The sequence below is a fragment of the Ursus americanus genome, chromosome 7 (genome assembly GCF_024610735.1).
Source record: "Ursus americanus isolate L20-20 chromosome 7, mUrsAme1.1.p, whole genome shotgun sequence".
Taxonomy (NCBI): Eukaryota; Metazoa; Chordata; class Mammalia; order Carnivora; family Ursidae; genus Ursus; species Ursus americanus.
Genome location: NC_142133.1, coordinates 61,810,550 through 61,828,491, shown reverse-complemented (window position 1 = coordinate 61,828,491; position 17,942 = coordinate 61,810,550). Strand labels below are relative to the sequence as shown.

Here is a 17,942-nt window from a genome sequence, read left to right as displayed (position 1 = left end):
ATCGAGAAACCACCCCCCACCTCCAGCCCATCGCTGGAAGCAGCCTGCTGCAATGTGTGCCTGGGGGAAGTGTTCTTGCTTTGCTGATGGCGGTGATAAAGCTGAATTGAGACATTCCTAGCTAGCCAGCTGAGAGATAAATATTCAATAATAATTGTGCAAGTCGGTTCTCAGCTGTTCATTGATGAAAGTCTTAGCCCCTTCTCACTAACTTTGCGACCCAAGGGCAGGCTATCTGCCCCGGCTGATGCTCAGTTTACTTCTCTGTACGATGGAAATGAATAGTAGTTGCAGGGCTGTTGAGTTCAGTGACCGCTTCCAAAGAGAGAGGGGTCGCAGCAGTCTAAAAAGAGTGCAGGGTTGGGGAAGAGGGGCCCATGGGAACAAGGGTGGAAGGTGGAAGTTAATAGTAAGGGCCAAAAGCGAAGGGAAAAGGGAGCAGATGGGGCTCGCCTCAGACACCCAGGAAAAGCTTCAGTTCAAGGCATCTTGGTGGCTTTTCATAAAAGGGGATGAGCGGCTTTGGGGTGGGTGGGAGTGGTGCCACGGTGCTCTGAGGTGGCTTATAGTTGTAGTGCCTTCTTTCCTCATCTCCCTTTCAGGCCAAGAAAGACAAAACCTTGGGCTTGAGTGTTTTGAGTGACAGTGACAAGAGACAGGATGGAAGTCAGGGAGAAGAAGGTGGCTACCCCCATGTTCTGCACTGAGCGCCCACCGAGCGCCATGCCAGTGGCCACTGCTCTTATCATAGGGGCCATGGCTGTTTAACGGGTCTTTGTGATCTCTGCACACGCGGTGCCGAGCATACGTGTGGCACCCAGTAAATATTTGCAGGCTGGGTGTCCAAATGTAAGCCAGGGCATTTGTCCCAAGTCCCCAGGTCAGATACCAGAATTCTCCATCATCACTTTTTCTCAGCAGTAGAATCTTCTCCTTGGGGCTCAGTAGCTCCCACGTACTTGAGCTGAAAACAGAAAAGGGGTGTTTCCAGGGGGAATGAAGGAGTGTGAAGGACGTGGGGGAAACGCGCTAGGAAATGCTCAAGGGTATCATTATTTCTCTCCTCTTCGTGCGGCTTGGCAAACAACTTAATCTCACACCCCATCTTCTAAAAACGACATGTAACGAACTCATCCCTCACTGGGCCCCAAGCTCTGGGCCAGGCCCTTCACATACTTTATTTCACCTTAGACTAATAACAATTTTGCAAGGTAGGGATTTTTGTTGCCATTTCAGAGATTGGGAAACAGAGGTTAAAAGAGATTAAGTCACTTTCCCGAAGTTACAAAGTTATGAAATGTCCGAGCGCATTGGAACCTATGTTGGTACTATGTATTTTCAAAACCCTTCATTTTGAACTTCTGTGCCTGACCATGAGGGAATAAGGCTTTCCTGCATTACTTTCCCACCATAAACAACTAAAAATGGGACAAAATATAAAAAACAACTATTTTCAGACATTAGAGAGCAGACAGCACAGGGTTATGACCTGGGGGGTGGGGAGTAAATGAGGTGAGCCCTCACGTCGCCCAGACTCCTGCCCAAAACTAAGTCCCTGGAAGGTGACACAGGGAATCACATTCTGATCTGAGCAGAGCTCCCGGAGGTCACGACATGGAACCAGGAGGTCGGGGCCAAACCAGATTCGTGTACCTCTCACTCAACGGGCCCAAGAGCACACTGAACCTGCCCAGGAAAGGACATTGGATTCAACTCCAAAGACCTTAAGTAATTCATTTACTAAGCATCAGTTTCTTCATCAGTAAAATGGGGATAAAACTCCCTACCTTGTAAGAGCACTGTTCAGAGGATTAGAGATAATAAATATTCAAAGTGCTTGAAGGAAATACACCAGACTACACATAAGGGGGGGTCTCTGCACATTCGAAGTCAAGGTAATTTTTACTTTTAAATAAATAAGGGCAGGAAAAAAAAATCAAAGTGCTTAGCACAGTGCTGGCAAGCTCTCAATAAACATTAGCTCAATTATTATAATGAATGAGGAAACCATCTATATGTCATTAAGCATCTCATAAATGCTAGCAGTTGACCTTCACAATCGGAACGCTCTCCCCATCCAGCTGGAGACCAAAGAACGCTTTTGAATTTGTGTGCAGATGGCAGCCTCCTTCGCAGCCTTGCCCTCCCCGTCCTCACCCCTGCCAGCCCGTCCCGGGCGTTCACCTGTCACTCCAGTCTCCTTTCCATTCCACTTTGCCCCAGGGGTTCCGCAGCTTGACGAGATATTCTGGTCCATGTTTGCAGGTCACCTGCACAAAATGAGAAGCAATTTAGGGGGCCGGGCTGAGCGCCAAATGCAAATGTTGCAGATAGCTGGGTGAGATCCGTGCCTGCCAGATGGGACCTTGAAGTGGAAGACCAAAGGCCCTGAGCGTGGGGAGAAGAGAAAGCGGCTCTGCCTCTCACGAGCTGCTGAGACCGAGCACCAGGGACTTACCTCTCTGGGTCTGCGTCCTCATCTGTCAAGCAAAGCTAATAGCGTCGTTGGCTGTAATGGGTTGAATGGTGGCCCCCCAAAGACAGATCTACCCAAAATCTGTCAGTGGGATCCTATTTACTTATTTTTAAAGACTTATTTATTTATTTCAGTGACAGAGAGAGAGTACAGAGGGGAGGCGCAGAGGGAGCGGCAGAGAGAAACTCAAGCCAACTCCATGCTGAGCACAGAGCCCAACGCGGGGCTCAATCCCATGACCCTGAGATCACGACCTGAGCTGAAACCAAGAGTCGATGTTTAACCAACTGTGCCACCCAACTGCCCCTGTGTGATGCTGTTTATTAAAAGGGTCTTTGCAGATATAATAAAATTAAGGAAGTTGAGATGAAATCACGCTGGAGGGGAGCCGGGGTGGTTGAGTCCATTAAGTGTCTGCCTTCGGCTCAGGTCCTGGGATAGAGCCCTGTGGCCCAGCTCCCTGCTCAGCGGGGGGCCTGCTTCTCCCTCTGCCTCTGCCGCACCCCACCCCACCCCACCCCCCATTTATATTCTCTGGCTCACTCTCTCCTCTCTCTCAAATAAATAAATAAAATCTCTAAAAAAAAAAAAAAAGAAAAGAAAGAAAAGAAATCACCCTGGATTAGGGTGGGTCCTAAACCCAGTGACAGAGAAGGTAAAGGAAGTGGGAGAAGACACATAGCAGAAGGTCATATGGAGATGGAGGGAGAGACTGGAGCTCTCCATCCCAAGCTAAGGAACGCTGGGAGCCACCATAAGCTGGAAGAGGCGAGGAAGGATCCCCCCTAGAGCCTGCAGAGGCCTTCATGACAGCTTGAGTTCAGACTTCTGGCCGCCAGAAATGTGAGAGAATGAATTTCTGTTGTCTGAAGCCTCTCAACTTGTGGTAATGTGTTCTGGCAACCCCAGGACGCTAACATACCACCTCACTGGGTTCTTGTGAGGATTGAGTTAACATTTGTGAAGCAGTTGGAACACGACTTAACACATAGTTAAGTGCTAAATTTTGCTAATTGTGTTAAATAAATATACAACAAAATATGGACATAAACATATAATTTTAAATATTAATAAAATCTTAATTTGTTAAAGAAATATGAAAATACATGAAAAGCTCTCGGCACACACAAGAACATGACTGATACAGATCTGGGAGGAGGAGGAAGACAGGTGGGAGCTGAGTTCAAGAAATTTCAAACAGTAAAAGGGAATTGGAGGACGTGGGGACATCAGACTCTACAAGATGGAACGTGCAGATTTCTCACCTACATGCTTTTCCATGCAGCCCCGTCCACCAGGAGTGCCACTTTCTCTCAGACAAATCTACTGACCTTTCCGGGGCCAGCTCAATGCCACCTCCTCTATGAAGCCTTTCCTGACTTTCCCCAAGCCGACCAGGCAAATGTCTTCTTTCTTACCTCTGAGCCCCTAAAGCCTTTCATATTCTTTCTTCCCTTCACTTTCTACTTTGTTTCCTTCCCACTTTTATGTATGGTTTGTCTCCATCCCTGACTGTGAGCTCTGTGTATACAGGGTCCCTGTCTGATGCATCTTTCCCTCAATGCTTAGCATAACTCAAAAGAACAGCCATGGAAAGAACCAGGAAGACTGATGAAAAGCAGTGTGTGAGAAAGAAGTGGGAATTTGGGCGGGAAGCCCCAGACATGAAGGTCATCAGCGGCAGCCCAAGTGAAGGGGGCCTCAAGGAAGGGCAGTGAGGCCCAGCAGGGCTGGATGGCTGATTGGCAGGGCTGCCCCCAGGCAGGAGGGGCTGGGATGGTGCCCTGCAGGTGGCCCTGATCACTCCAGAACACAGGTGCAGGGAGTCCACCCCCTTCTGTGGCAGGCCTCATAAAACCCGGCGAAGAATTTGCCCCCTAGAGTGGGCACAGCTAGTAATGCTCACCAAAGCCTTGGTGAGAAGCCCTGGGAGAGAAGGGGGAGCCCAAAGGGGCTGGTTCCACCCACCTTCCTGATTCCTGTGAGGGTATAAGCATGGCCGCCCACCAGCCCGTTCTCCAGCACCCTCTCCTTCTGTGGAGACAAGAGAGCTCCTGTCAGCCTGCTGCTCTGCACAGCGTATGCGGGGGGGGGGGGGCATGAGGACCTGTGGGGCTGGAGCAAGGGCTTATGGGGAGGGCTGGGAGAGACCCATGCTGTGTCCTCACAGTTGTCAAAGCTCTCCAGCACCCACAGTCTCATTGGAGCCTCTAAGTCAGGATGCCATTCTGCCATGATTCCCATCCCCCTGGACAGAAGACGAGCTCAGATTTGGAGCTCTTAAGCCATCATGTGGGGTGACATGGTGGGTGCCTGCAGAGGGAGGGCTGAACCCAGGGCTCCTGACTCTACTTCCACGTTCTTGGTTGTGACTAAATTAGGCAGTAGAGACCAGTTGTGCTGGCAAACACCTTGCACCTGGTTGACACTTAGTCACTGTGAGCTCGCTTGTCTGCACACCTTCTGCATGTGACTGTGGCCTCGCCTGCCCTGAGGGCTCAGCTTGGCTGCTCTGGTTTGAACATCAGGACTCTAGGAGTAAGAGCTGGGTGGGGGTCTTGGGGCCCACACTGAGGTGAGAACAGAAGCTGGTGGATGAAGGGGATGGGAGCAGGAGAGGACACTCCGCCAGCGCACAGCCCAGTCGCACCCCCGAGTGGGTCTGGCAGCCAATGAGGGTTCTGCTGTAGGTGGCTCGGGTTAGGATATCCCACAGGTTGCCGGGGGCTTCTCCCGGCTTGATGGTCATCGTCACCCCTCCAGTGAAGTCCACAAGTGCTTCAGACACCTGCCCACACTGCAAGTCTTCGTAGGAACCAGAGAGCCTGCCCAGGGAAGGAGTACATATGGGAGTAAAAGGGAAGGGGCATTTATACTGTAGCCTGGGATGGTCCAAATGAGTCTAGTGAACCCCCTGCTTGGTTCTTCCCTGGGCACATGCGTGCTACTCCTTTCTTTCATTCCGGGGCAAAGGAGAAAATGTACACTCTGAGTCCCTATCCTTGTTAAACAACTCCACCCATTAGGGAAAAGCAAAATTCCCAAATGCTTGTTCAGATGGGGTAAACTCAGTACCTAAGAGATTCTGAATACATCTCTCCTATATTCACTGAGCCATGCCTCAGTGTCTCACTTCATAATATTTACCTGCCTCCTCTTGCACTTGCCCAGCATTGATGAGAGGGAGACAGAAAGACAGAGACGGGGAAAGGGAAGGGGAAGGGAAAGGGAAAGGGAAGGGAAAAGATTTCTGGTGGTTGTCTTACTTAGCATAGGCCTTTTCCAGAAGAGCTCCCCAGAACAAATTTTTGTAGGTGGAAGAGACAAACACCAGCTGGCCAGCTGCATTCACAGGAAGTCGGTCATCTATCACCACAGGCACCCACTTCCCAAAGTGCCAGAACTAGAAGGAGAAAGTCCCCACTGGTGAGTGAAGATTTCCGTGGAAGATGGTCAGCCCAGGAGACAAAGACACGACTCTTCCAAGAACCCTCTTTCCTATAGCTTCCTCCAGGCTGGGGCCCCAGGAGCTTACTCACCCAGAACTGGAAAATGCCGGCATATTTCTCAGTGAAATTCTGATTCAGGGGGACAACACGGCTCAGGATGTCCTGGTGCAAAGTCAGGGCTTGCAAAGCAGCCAAGAACCAGCAGTCACCTAAGCCAGAGAGCACATAGCGCCCGCGTGGGTGTACTGCCTGCATTCCACAGGTGTCTGCATGAATCTGTTGAAGACTTCTTACATGCAAGAAATGCCTAGTCCCAACTGCTTTCCTCTCTGGGCTTGTAGCCTAGTTCCGCAGCAGGGAAAGATACACTGAGGAGGAAGACTGTGAGTGCGCAGAAGGCAGGGAGGAGCCTTGGCTGGAATCTCAACTTGACATCAGGAGTTGAGCCAAAGTCCTGGACCAGCTTTTGGCTTCCTGAATGCCACATCTTCAGGAACTTGGACCAAACACAACCACATTTTTCTAAAGTCCTGCCTCTGTAACTGATGTATGCTCTTCTGGGAAAGCCTCAACACTTCCGGGTTCCCTTTCCCCATCTGTGAAACAGGTATCACTACATTGGCACCTTCCCTTTGTGGTCAAGGGTTTTCTCTTTTCGCCTAGAAAGAAAGTCGGGATGAGGACAGGCTTGCTTGGACTCTATCTGGGGCATCTGGTGACTGATGGGCCTAAAAGGACCCATCATGGGGACCAGGGCAGAGTGAGCACGTTCTCCCAAAACAAAACCTAGACCTGCGAACATAATGAGGATTGTCCTAGGGCAAGTTTTGGCATTCCCATACATCCTCAGAGGACCAGCTGTTATCATTTTCCTGGCAAAGGACACAGACTTCAAGGTGGGGTTCAGGGTGGCCATTTCCCCCACTGGTATCTCTCAATTCCCCCTCTTTCCCACCCCACTCAGCCTTGGCTGGGCCAGGCTCACAGCTGCCAGGTCTGTGTGTCCAGGGGCTGGACAGACTTACCTACCACTCCCTGGCACAGGTCCGGCCTTTTGGCGTTGGCAGAATAGAACTGGGGATTGCTGTGTAGCTCCTGGGGAGACAGACGGAATTGTCCTTTTGACCAAGAAGAAGCTCCTTGAGCTACAGAGACCATAGTTTCTCACACCCCAAGACTGGACTTACAGGGACATAGATATAGAATATATGTGAAATCAGGGCTGGCCCAGACAATCTGGCAAACAGATTCAGCCCGTTGCATTTCTTGTTCCTTCTTGCAGCACACGTAAGCCAGAGTCCGGAAGAACTCTGTGTGGATACTGAGAAATAGCGCTTGTACCAAAATGCCTTTGCTTCGAGTTTCTGTTAAAATGGAAGTATGTCTTTTAAAGGGTGTTCGTATTTTTCCTAGAGATCTTCCTGTTGTCCTTATTCTCCTCCTACTCCCCCTTCCCATCCCGCCCTCCCCCCCAACATAGAGGCCTCTTTGCCTTTCCATGCTGAGATGCGGGTGGGGTGGCAGTGGGAGGTGGGGCGGGTGGTCTCTGCTCCACGGTGAGCACTGAAGCCCCCATGTCCTGCACAGGCACAGCTCGCCCAAGGTCAGGTGTGTGACAGACTCTACGTCAGCAGTGCCCGAATTTTCTGGGCAAAGCGGAATCTTGGCTGCTATCCAGCCTGGGAGGCCCACTTGGGAATTTTGCACCCAGAGGAGACTTAGTCTGGGGCCGTATGGGGAAGGCTGAACAGGGCCCAGAAGGGCAGAGAATCAACAGCACAGGCTGACTCCACTTTGTTCACTAGCCGTGTTTGGGAAATCTATCGTGTAAATCAATTTGGCAGGGGCTGGATTGCTTTTGAACACATTAAGTTGCCTTTAAAAGGAATTGTCAAAGCACTTTAAAAAGTGAAGAACATTGTTGTAAAGTGATTAATCGCGTCTTAATTTATGTGTTCCATGGGCCTGATGTGGGGGTTAGGAGTGAAGGTATGTGAGACTGTGTCTCCCTGGCCGATGGCATCCGTGGCGGCTCAGGACACCCTGCCACCTTGGAGGGGGCCCAGCAGTACTTTGGCTGCAGCTGCCCAGCGTATTTCTGGGTAGGGGCTGAGGGAGACCACATCTCAGACCCCTCTCCGTGCCACCCCTGGTTTTCTCCGTCTGGAGAATGGGAATATGGGCACTCACCCATTGCCCTCACGTGGGGATCACTGGCAGTGAGTAAAACCTGGCATTTAGAACACCTCCCAAGGAAGGTTCTGGGTTGACCCGTGTGTGTGTCTTGGGGAAGTACCCTCCTCCCTTACCGGAGGCCTTCTCCACCGCAGGCCGGGCGGCAGCTTCCGCAGCAAGGGCCCGCTGCCCACCGAGCGCAGGCTGGCTGGAAAGCTGTCATCTTCAAAGAGGCGGCCTTCCATCAGGCACCTTTCCCTCAGGGCCTCATAGTCCTGCCTGGGGAGCTGCGAGGAGCCCCCCAATGAGTTCTTCCGCCCCAGCTTCCATCTGCCTCGGAAAGGCAGCCACAGAGACATAGCCAAGGGGATCTTCCTGGATGGTCTCTGTTGCTCCTGGAATGGAGAGCCCATGTTCACTTTCCTCGATGCCTGTCGACACTGTGCCATTCCCCCAGGGAGCAGGAGGATGGAGACGTGAGACGGACTGCAGCCCCTGGTCCGATTCTCAGCCTAGACACCGGGCGTCCTTGAGCACTTGTTCCAGGGCTGGGGTTCCGACGGGGGTTCTGGGCTCCCACGGCCGAGGCCGAGGGAAAGGAGGGGTCTCTCCAACGTCAGGGCTGTGTCCTGGGCCCCTGAGCATGCCAGTGTCACAGGGACACTTTTGCTCGGGTGGGGGGTGGGGAGAGCAGCACAAAGCTAAAGCTTAGTTCGTTGGGCTTGAGGGTCCCTGTGCCAGACAAGGAAGGAGCAGTGGCTGCCCCTTCTGTCCTCCCTCGCAGGACCTACCTGTGTCACCCCCAAGCTCACACGTGTCCTTTCACCTGCTCTGACGTCCTCCTCTGTCTTCCCTGCAAAACATGGAAAGTCTCTCACTTTCCTCTTTCTACATAGTCTTCAAATTAACTCCTTCCTTACAGACATTTTCGGCAATGTAAAAAAAAAAATCACATACATATTATGCTGAATACTGAGAGTTGTCTGTACCTACCCATTCCCTTCTTCACTTTATTAATAGGATCCCAGTTTTGATCACTCAATAAAACTTGGTTTCCCAGAGCTTCTTGCAGGACAGGTTGGCCAATGAGAGGAAGGTGGCAGTCTACCAGGTGGGGCTTTTGGAAAAGCTGCAACTTTCCCAATTTTCCCAGTTGACACCACTTTTGACTTTCCCCCTTCCCATTCCTGGAAAGCAGATCCAACACCTAGAGAGGGACCACTAGGAAAAGCCACGTGCTAGAAGGAGTCTGGGTCTTGATGACTTCCTTGAACGAATGACCCAGCCTGGGTGGTCTGCCTCTAGACTCATTACATGAGAAGGATAAACCGTCTGCTTCCTGAAGCCATGGTAGTGGCCAGACCCGGCAGTGTTCTCTGTTGGCCAGTGTTAAGGGACTCTGTTACAGGCTACCACAGCCCTCTCAAGTGATACTCTATGGTATGTAAAAGTTTACATACACTTTTGGGAGAACAATGGATCCTTCTTCTGAAACGCAACAACAAGCTTCACATTAAAAGCTCTGCCAGCCAGTTGGACCCCACCAACCCTAATATAGCATATCCTTATATCTCCTATGCCTGTTTTTGTGTAGTAGTGATTCATTAAGTCAATGACTTTATGGCCTCTATGATTTGCACTCCCATCTACTTAGAATCTGAAAATGTCAGTTAAAAGATGCCTTAGAATTCACCAAATCCAGTATTTCCCCAAAATTATTTTAACAGTGGAGTTCCTTCTTCAAATGAAATCCTATAGAAACTCAAGAGTAGAAGCTTGAGTTTGTAGGTTGGACCCCAGTGCAGCTTTGCAAGGTTTCTCATTTTATGGTTTGAAAACCACCCATTTTATCTAGCCCCTCTCATTTTTCAAGTGTTAAAACCGAAACCCATTCATTCATTGGCTCACCAAAAGTTTTATTGGGAATTTGTCATCTGTCTGACTTGAGCTAAGTACCATTCATCAGAGACAGTCCCCATCCTCATGGCTTTTCCAGCCTAGTGGGGGTCAGGTGATCTTCCCAAGGCTCCCCGGGGAAATTTCATCAGAGCCTGATCCAGAGCCCAGGGCCCTGATTCCCATAACAGTGCTCAGCCCTCCATGCCAACAGCTCCCATTTGTGACAGTACAGTGCTTGGGACAGACTGTGTATGCACTGAACGCAGCCTGCAAACAAGCCTGTGCCAAGTATGAGTACTCCCTCCCAGCTGTCCGAGTGATCTGAGGGGCCTCTTCACTCATCAAGATCCTGTCTATCCTCCAAAGTCCAACTTCACCCCTCCACCAGGAAGACTTCCTTGTGCATCTGGTCTTCACTGAATTCCCCCCGTCCTGTCTACTGACCCACTGTCTACCACCCAGGACACCCTACCGCCTTCTAATTGGTGCTTCTCAAATTATCACTAGTGAAGCACCTGTATTCTTTTCTTTTCAGCTTGTCACAGAAATTAAAGAAAATAAATTAATAGAAAAAAATAAATTAAAAAAGATACAGAATATACAAGCCCTCCTTTAAAAATTTTTTTTCAGATTCAACGGAAATAAAATTATTTGATCAATTACTGTAAAATAAGTTTCTGAACACTTACCTTTGGGTTTGTATTTAGCCTGCCATGCACTGCCGGTGATCAGTTCATGAATGGTCTTGTTCTTGAGACCCATTGCGGGCTCCGCTCTGAGTGATTCACACACGGAAACCTCCTGGGCCTGACACCCATTTTTCCCCCAGGGATTAACACCTGTGGAATGCTGTTTGTCTCACACCCTTACCTCTCTCTGACGTGAGGGCAGTCGGATTCCCGGCTGTTCTTACTCGTCACAAGTGCACGCACACTTCCTGGGGACGACCCGGCACTCTCCTAACCTGGGTCACAGGGATCCAAACGCTATTACTGGGCTCTTGTGCTTTCCCCCGACTTTCTTCCCAATATAGACTACCAGGCAATGCTTCCTCCCTAACTCCTTCAACCACATTTACACCTGCAAACAAACAAGGCCACATAGAGGCTGTCTTACATTTTCGCCCCTTCAAGCCTGAACAGCAATCCTTCACAGCTTGCGATGCGACCAATAATAGCAGTTCCCTTGGCTTCAGAACCAGACCCAGGCTCACGCCCTCCCTCCTGAGGCCTGGGTCACACCCGGATGTCTCTCCATGCCTGAAAACACTGCCTCTCAGGATGAATCTTGGTGCCTTGTCGGGCTCAGAGGACAAAACGCCTATCACAAGATGCTTTCTCCCTCCAAATTTCAGAACGAGGCCAAATACATGAGTATCTTGTCTTTAAATAAGTATTCCTAAGGCACCTGGAGGAGAGTCTGGAGCCGGATGTGGGCTGTTGGCAGGCCTTACGTGCCTTCTGTACGTTACAAGCTGTGGCTGAATCGGGCTCTTTCTCGGAGGGCCACAGCGCTCTGCAAAGGGCCGGGGGTATCTTGGTTGTATTTGGAAACTCATTTTAGCTCTCGCGAGTAAACAGTGTCAGATCAGGCGCATACATTAGACTATGCAAATGAATAAGGAAAAGCCGATGGAGGCACGTGATATTGGAGTGTGCAGCCTGAAGACACACTGCCCGAGCCCCAGCGTCCTTTCCTTGCCTCCCCTGAGAGGGTTAGACTGCTCTGGCACGTTCTCCGTGTCAGGATTCATTTGTGCTCAGCAAATAAGTGGTCAGAGCCTCCGTTGCACTTTTCTCCATCGGCTCGACACGCCTTCTCTATAGACGCTGGGTGCCAGGGGGGGCTCTGTGATGGTGAGGGATGTCCCTGGGGCTCCTAATCCAGAGGGGGCCATTTGGGGCTCGCTGGCTGGTGAGCACTGAGGGACACTGCCAGGTGAGACACCTGAGTGCTCCACGCCTGGGGTCCCTGCCCAGGGTTAAATCACACGTGTGCTGAGCACTACCACGTACCAGACACCGTACCCATGCTAAACACACACACATAAGGGTAGAATTGGGGCTCTGGAAAGGAAACAAAAGAAGTAAGTACCACATTCTCATTCGCAGGTGCTACGGACCTGTAGAATCCTCCTAGGGGATGACTGATTTCCAGAGAACTCTGGCATCCTGCCACACAACCCACCAAGCTGTCAGAAGTAAAATTGGAAAAGAAACCTAGGCTTCTTGTGCAATGGTCTGTCTGCATGATAACAAGCATTGGATTGGAAACATGGTCAATTCCAGCCTCTCGACAGCTGGAGCAAAAGAACAAGACTAACTTCCGGCCCTGCCTGATTTGTCTTGGGCTGGGACCGTACTTCTTTTGTGTCCTAGGCAGTATACAGTGGTCATGGAGCACGAGATTTGGAATCAGAAACCCCAGGAGGTGGCTGGGTTTGTCCCCTCCTACCTGTGTGACCCTGGGCAGACCCCTTGCCCTCTCTGAGCTGGCTTCCTTACCTGTAAAATGGAGACGCATGTACCGTGTACAGTCTCAGGACTCAAAAGAGCTAATGATACGAAGTAGTGTGAAAAACCTTTAGTCTAAAGCAGGAGTTGGCAAACCATGGCCCACAGGCCAAATCTGTCCCATTGCTGGTTTTTGCAAATAAAGTTCATTGAAACACAGCGACACTGCCTGTTTATGTGCTGTCCACGTCTATTTCTACAACACATGTTACAACAGCAGAGTTGGGCACTTGCAACAGACATCATATGGCCAACACGCCTGAATATTTATTGGCTGGCCCTTTACAGACAAATTTGCTTAAATCATGATCTAACTCATATAAATTGTCATGGCACAATGCTAGACACAGTGGTAGACTTCAAATAGGAATTCAGAGAATAAAATGTGATTAACTGGGTCCATCATCAAGAGTTTATATGTTAATGCAACAGAATTTTATCTCTAATTGACTCATTAGTTTTTTATAGACTCCACATTTACAGTTATATTCATGTCTCAAAAAGACTTGAAGATGTGGCCTGCCATTTCCCTCTGCTAAAGTCTTGTCTCTAATTCATTTTTTAGATATGATGGCATCAGACATTCCTGGGAAGTTTTCAGGTGGTTTTGTGGTTACTGATTATGAATAGGAAAACCCACATGTCTGTGTACCGCTCATGACCTGTTTGTAAAGGAGGAAGTTATTCTGCAACGGAGGGGAGCAAAATTTGCCACCCCAAAGTGCGTTTCTTTGGCACGTGGATTATTTTAGGCTGTTTATTTTTAAGAAACAGAAGATTCAAGAAGTTTTTCTTTTTTGCCTCTCTCCTAACTGCCTATAAGAATGTTTAGATAGAGGACTTATTTCAGAAAAGAAACTACTACCACAGACAAGCTAGGTGTGGTAGAGAGGGTGGGACCTAGAAAAGTCTGTCGTTAAAATTCTTCTCTATCTCCCATCGTTGCTATGGGCCCAGCAAACATTTGTTTACTCTTTTACTCTTTTTCACCTCTGGGTGGATTGTCCTCCTTTCCTTTCAAGACCCAGACCTCTGCGTCCTTTTCATTAGTTCTGGCTGGCATATAACCCTCAATTGTCTGACTGCCTGTGGGCCTCATAATCTTATGGAGCCCTCTTGCTTACATAATTAAATTTGGTTTTCCCCTGTTAATCTGTTTCAGGTCAATTTAATTCTTAGACCAACCAAAAGAAGCTGGAAGGGTAAAGGAAAATTAATGGTTCGAAAGGATCATGAAAGTTTTTACTATTTAGATATGTCTGATTTAGATATGGTTTGTCACAGGAGACCCCAAGCACTCCTTTATTTATTAGGGCAGACTTCTGTCTTTGAGGAAACAGTGAAGAATGTGGCCCAGCCATGAGCTACAGAGGATAAGAATGGCATATGTTTTTCTCTTGGAGTCACAGAGCCAGGCAATACATCATGAATAAACAGATGCTTGATAAATGCTTGCTGACAGGCTGACTGAATGAATGAACAGAGGGTTCTTAATTTGCAAAATGTAAAGAATGACAAAGCTTGCCCTCTCCACCCCTCTTGATCTGAAGCTGAAATGAGATACGGGATATGAAATATTTTTGTGAGCTGTCCATCATTCGGCTGTTCTTCTGTTGCTCTGATCACATCCCTGAGAACTGTTTTAGGATGAGGTTTGCTTTCAGGAACCTCATTAACAGCCTTCCCTTCTAACCCATGCTGGCTTTGGGGTTACTTGCCCGGGGAATTATGCAGGTTCCGGGGCAAAGCACCCTGGGGAACAAAGTCAAATCAAGGTCAGCCTTCAAGGAGAAGAGTCTCCAAAGGGAATGTACACCTTGGGAGTAGATTGGGGGGTGGAGGGGCAGGAAACCCCCTGCCTTTGCTGGTGATGCTAGATCGGGGTTCCTATGAGCTGACTGCAAGTTTATCCGGAGACGTTAAAATTTTGTGGAGCCCTCTACCCACTCCCAACTGCCCCATCTTTCATCTGACTCCATGGGACACTGAACAGCCACAAATCTGTGGCTTTGTAGAAGTACAGACACTCCCATAGAGATAACTGTCCTTGGGCTGAGGAATATTTACTTAGCCGGTGTGAAAGATGTCACTCACTGTATATGAACCAAACATCAAGCTAGAAGGAATTTGGTGGTCCCCTATTCAGCCACCCCTGTGTACAGATGAGACTTCTGAGGGGGTCCAATGGGCTCTCAGCCTGCTCAGCCTCATAGGGGTGAACCCCTCATCCAGAACCCCAGTGGGGTCACTCTGTTCCCTCAAGCCTGCTTCTGGTCTTACAGCTCCCACCCAGGAGATGGCCAAACCCTAGCCTCGGGTTGGTCCCTGCTCTCATTTCTCCACCACCTTCTGCATTTGTAATGGACTAATCCTTTTAATTTTCTTTCTTCTGAACATTTCAAAACACATTTGAATAGGAACAAGTTTTAAAACAGATCTAAATTTGTCACTCTTATTTTTTTCAGGAATATTTTCGTCTTAAAAGAGTCACAGACTTCGCACTACATTGCCTGGTCCAACCGAGGTAGCTTTTCTTCGGACTGACCCTGCATTTACCTTCTGAGTGGCCATTTCACACCACTCCCCTCAGACCCACACAGCCCATGGCCTCAAACCAAATGGTCAGGCTCTTGGTGTTTTGGCCCCTTTCTGTGTAAACAACCTAGGGCACACGCCTCTTCTCTATCCCAACTTATCTTCTTACGTACACACAGGTACAAGGGCTTCTTGCTCTCTCTGCTTCAAATGCATCCAGACTTCAAAGTTCAGCTCAGTTTCCCTTCCTCCCTAGAGTCCGCTCAGCCCCTCCGGCACGCTTATGTTCTCCTCATAGCTAAGTCACCTCACTGATGTACCGATGTTTTCACCTTAGAAAAGGTATCCTAAGGGTCTCTGATCTTGTGTGACAGGCAGAGACCATTGTAAAAGGAGCTGTCCAGAAGGAACAATCCTGAAACTGCTGTGACCTAGCACTTGCTTGCCCATTGTTCGACTGTGTAAACGAGGTAGGAGGATGCTGGGTAAGAGCATGCCCTGTCCCCCGGAAGGCTCGGTCCTGGACCTGAAGAATGCCGGCTTTGCATCTCGGGCTAGGATTTGCATGACGCTAGAACGCCAAGCTGTGCAGTTAGAAGCTAAGACAAAACTTTGGGGAAAGTAAGGTAATCAAAAACATCTTTTAGGAAAATGATTTGGCCGTGAATACTAAAGCTAAACGTATATACACCGCATGACACAACCACCCCTGGGCATTACCCAACAAAAATGCTTAAATTTATGCACCAAAAGACAGATACGGTAGTATTCATAACAGCATTATTCAAACTAGGCCTGGACCGAGAAACCACCTGCATACCCATGAACATGGATTAATAGTATCAGGCTACATTCATACGACAGAATACTATACAGCACTGAGACTAAGCAAACAAGAACTACTTCCTACAATACGGACGGAATCCACAAACGCCAGTACTGAGAGAAAAAAATCCAGGCACAGAGACCCTATGACAACATTTATGTAACTTTCAAAAAAAGGCAAAACCAATCTATGTGTTAGAAATCGGTTTACTGGTTACCCTCGGAGTGGACACATTTATCACAAAGCCACTTAAACCACTAATATATGAGTCTATTCTACTCCTTTCTATTGATCGTTTTGATGGTCAGGAGAGAGATTTATAGGGAGACTGGAAAGTGGTAGATTCAACTCACAGAAACAAGGCTTTATGAAGTGCCTCCCCATGGGCCAGGCATCACCCTTGATGATAGGAGTACAGGATGAATTAGGGTTTCTGCCCACAAGGAAATTACGGTCCAGTGACCAGGCTCCCACTCTAGAGAGGGCTTTCTTCTCTTCACTTTGAGGTGCTCACTCCGTGTAATAGTCGACACCTACCAGTCTAAGACTCCTCATTCTAAAAGTCAAAGACATCCTCTCACCCCATCTGGTCAGGGAGAGTCCCCAGATTGTAAAACCTAGGTCTGCCTCACCAGTTCAAGGTTAGGATTGCTGTTCCAGCCCTGAGCTGCCGTAGACTATACCTGGCATTTCTGAAACAACAATGTCTAACCCATATCCAGGCTACCTTCCACCCAAACCACAAAAAGGATTATGAGCTGAGCTGAGAGCAGCCTGCCTTCCTCCAGAATCATCCAGAGTCCCAGTTAGTGACTTCTCATGTCCAGAGGCCAGCAAATGGCTCCAACCATGGTGATTTCTAGATTTCTAGCCTAAATGAGTCCTAGCGCCATACTGATAACTACTATATGAGAAATGGAGCGGAGGAAACAAATTCTCCTTGACCCTTTCGGGGTCCTGGCTGGGTCTGAAAATTAAACCGACAAAGACAGATTAACAGGAGAAAAGCACACACATTTTACTGAATTTTTACACGAACATGGGAGCCTTGACAGGAGGATGAAAACCTAAGTGGCCAGAGCAGGAAGCTTTCATACCTTTTACACAAAGAAACCATAAATCTGTGACTAATTGACATGACAAAGGAATTTGGCTAGGAGTAGCCCAACTAGAACTAAGCAGCCCTTATCTTCCTTAACTAAGACAAGAATTTCCTTCACTGGGACAAGAACGAGAAAGACAAGCATGGTCTTCACGAGGTTTGTTTGCAGATTCCCCTAGTACCTTCTCTGAGCCTGCAAGAGTATATCTCCAATTAAAGGAGAATTTATTTCCTGCCTTTAGGCAGAAAAGGGAGAACTTTTTCTGTGTTTACCGCTTCTCAAGGGCCTTCAGCTCAAAATGATTTTTATAACAAAGAGGCATATTTTGGGGTGACGTATTCTGGTTCCCTTCAGGAACTATCTCCCTCTTACAGAAGGTGAGCGTCATCACTGGTGTCTCCCTCACACCTGATTTCACGGAAGTCGAAACAGCCTGTCTATCGGCGCCCAGAGAACAGCCTGCCTCCCAGAACATCGGGATCCCACAAAAGGCTCCGGACAGGAACCGGCCACATCCAGACCCCTTCCAAAATCGAGGAGGCTCAGAAAACCCCTGGACTGGTCCGAGCCCTGGGAAATGACAGCACCTAGTGACTTCAGTTACTCCGCAAAATAACCACTGATAACAATCAAACCTGGAGGAACCTCAGAGATCCCCTGGGAGCAAAGACCCCCTGAGTTTAATGATGAGACTGAGGCCAAAGGGCTGAAGTCTGTTCCTTAAGGTCACACAGATTTGGGACTGCAGAGTTGAGAACAAAAATCAGGCCTCCAGACTCCAGGGCTCTTTTCATATACACTCTGACCTGCAAAGTTCAAACCAGGAGAAGCAACTACCTCTTTCTCATCGTTTGAACCCAAACACTCCAGAGGCCCCCAGGGGCTCTGGGCTAAACTGATCCCAACCCTGGAGCTAAAGAAATTTACCTGCACTGAAGATCTTGTTTCTTTAAGCAAATGGGCAGG

The 17,942-nt window shown here is 48.8% G+C and overlaps 1 protein-coding gene across 1 annotated transcript in view; it reads right to left on the bottom strand.

Moving 5' to 3' along the window:
* CAPN14 (calpain 14) overlaps positions 1-17,942 on the bottom strand; it is a 48,244-nt gene that overhangs the window by 22,838 nt on the left and 7,464 nt on the right. Inside the window, exons 2-11 of the mRNA XM_045809135.2 lie at positions 10,870-10,963; positions 8,892-8,953; positions 8,235-8,495; positions 6,951-7,020; positions 6,016-6,134; positions 5,743-5,879; positions 5,127-5,301; positions 4,445-4,510; positions 2,185-2,270; positions 890-964 (exon numbers count right to left, since the gene is read on the bottom strand). Coding sequence (XP_045665091.1) covers positions 890-964; positions 2,185-2,270; positions 4,445-4,510; positions 5,127-5,301; positions 5,743-5,879; positions 6,016-6,134; positions 6,951-7,020; positions 8,235-8,459 — 953 coding nt within the window. The 5' untranslated portion in view covers positions 8,460-8,495; positions 8,892-8,953; positions 10,870-10,963. The remainder of the gene's footprint in view (positions 1-889; positions 965-2,184; positions 2,271-4,444; positions 4,511-5,126; positions 5,302-5,742; positions 5,880-6,015; positions 6,135-6,950; positions 7,021-8,234; positions 8,496-8,891; positions 8,954-10,869; positions 10,964-17,942) is intronic.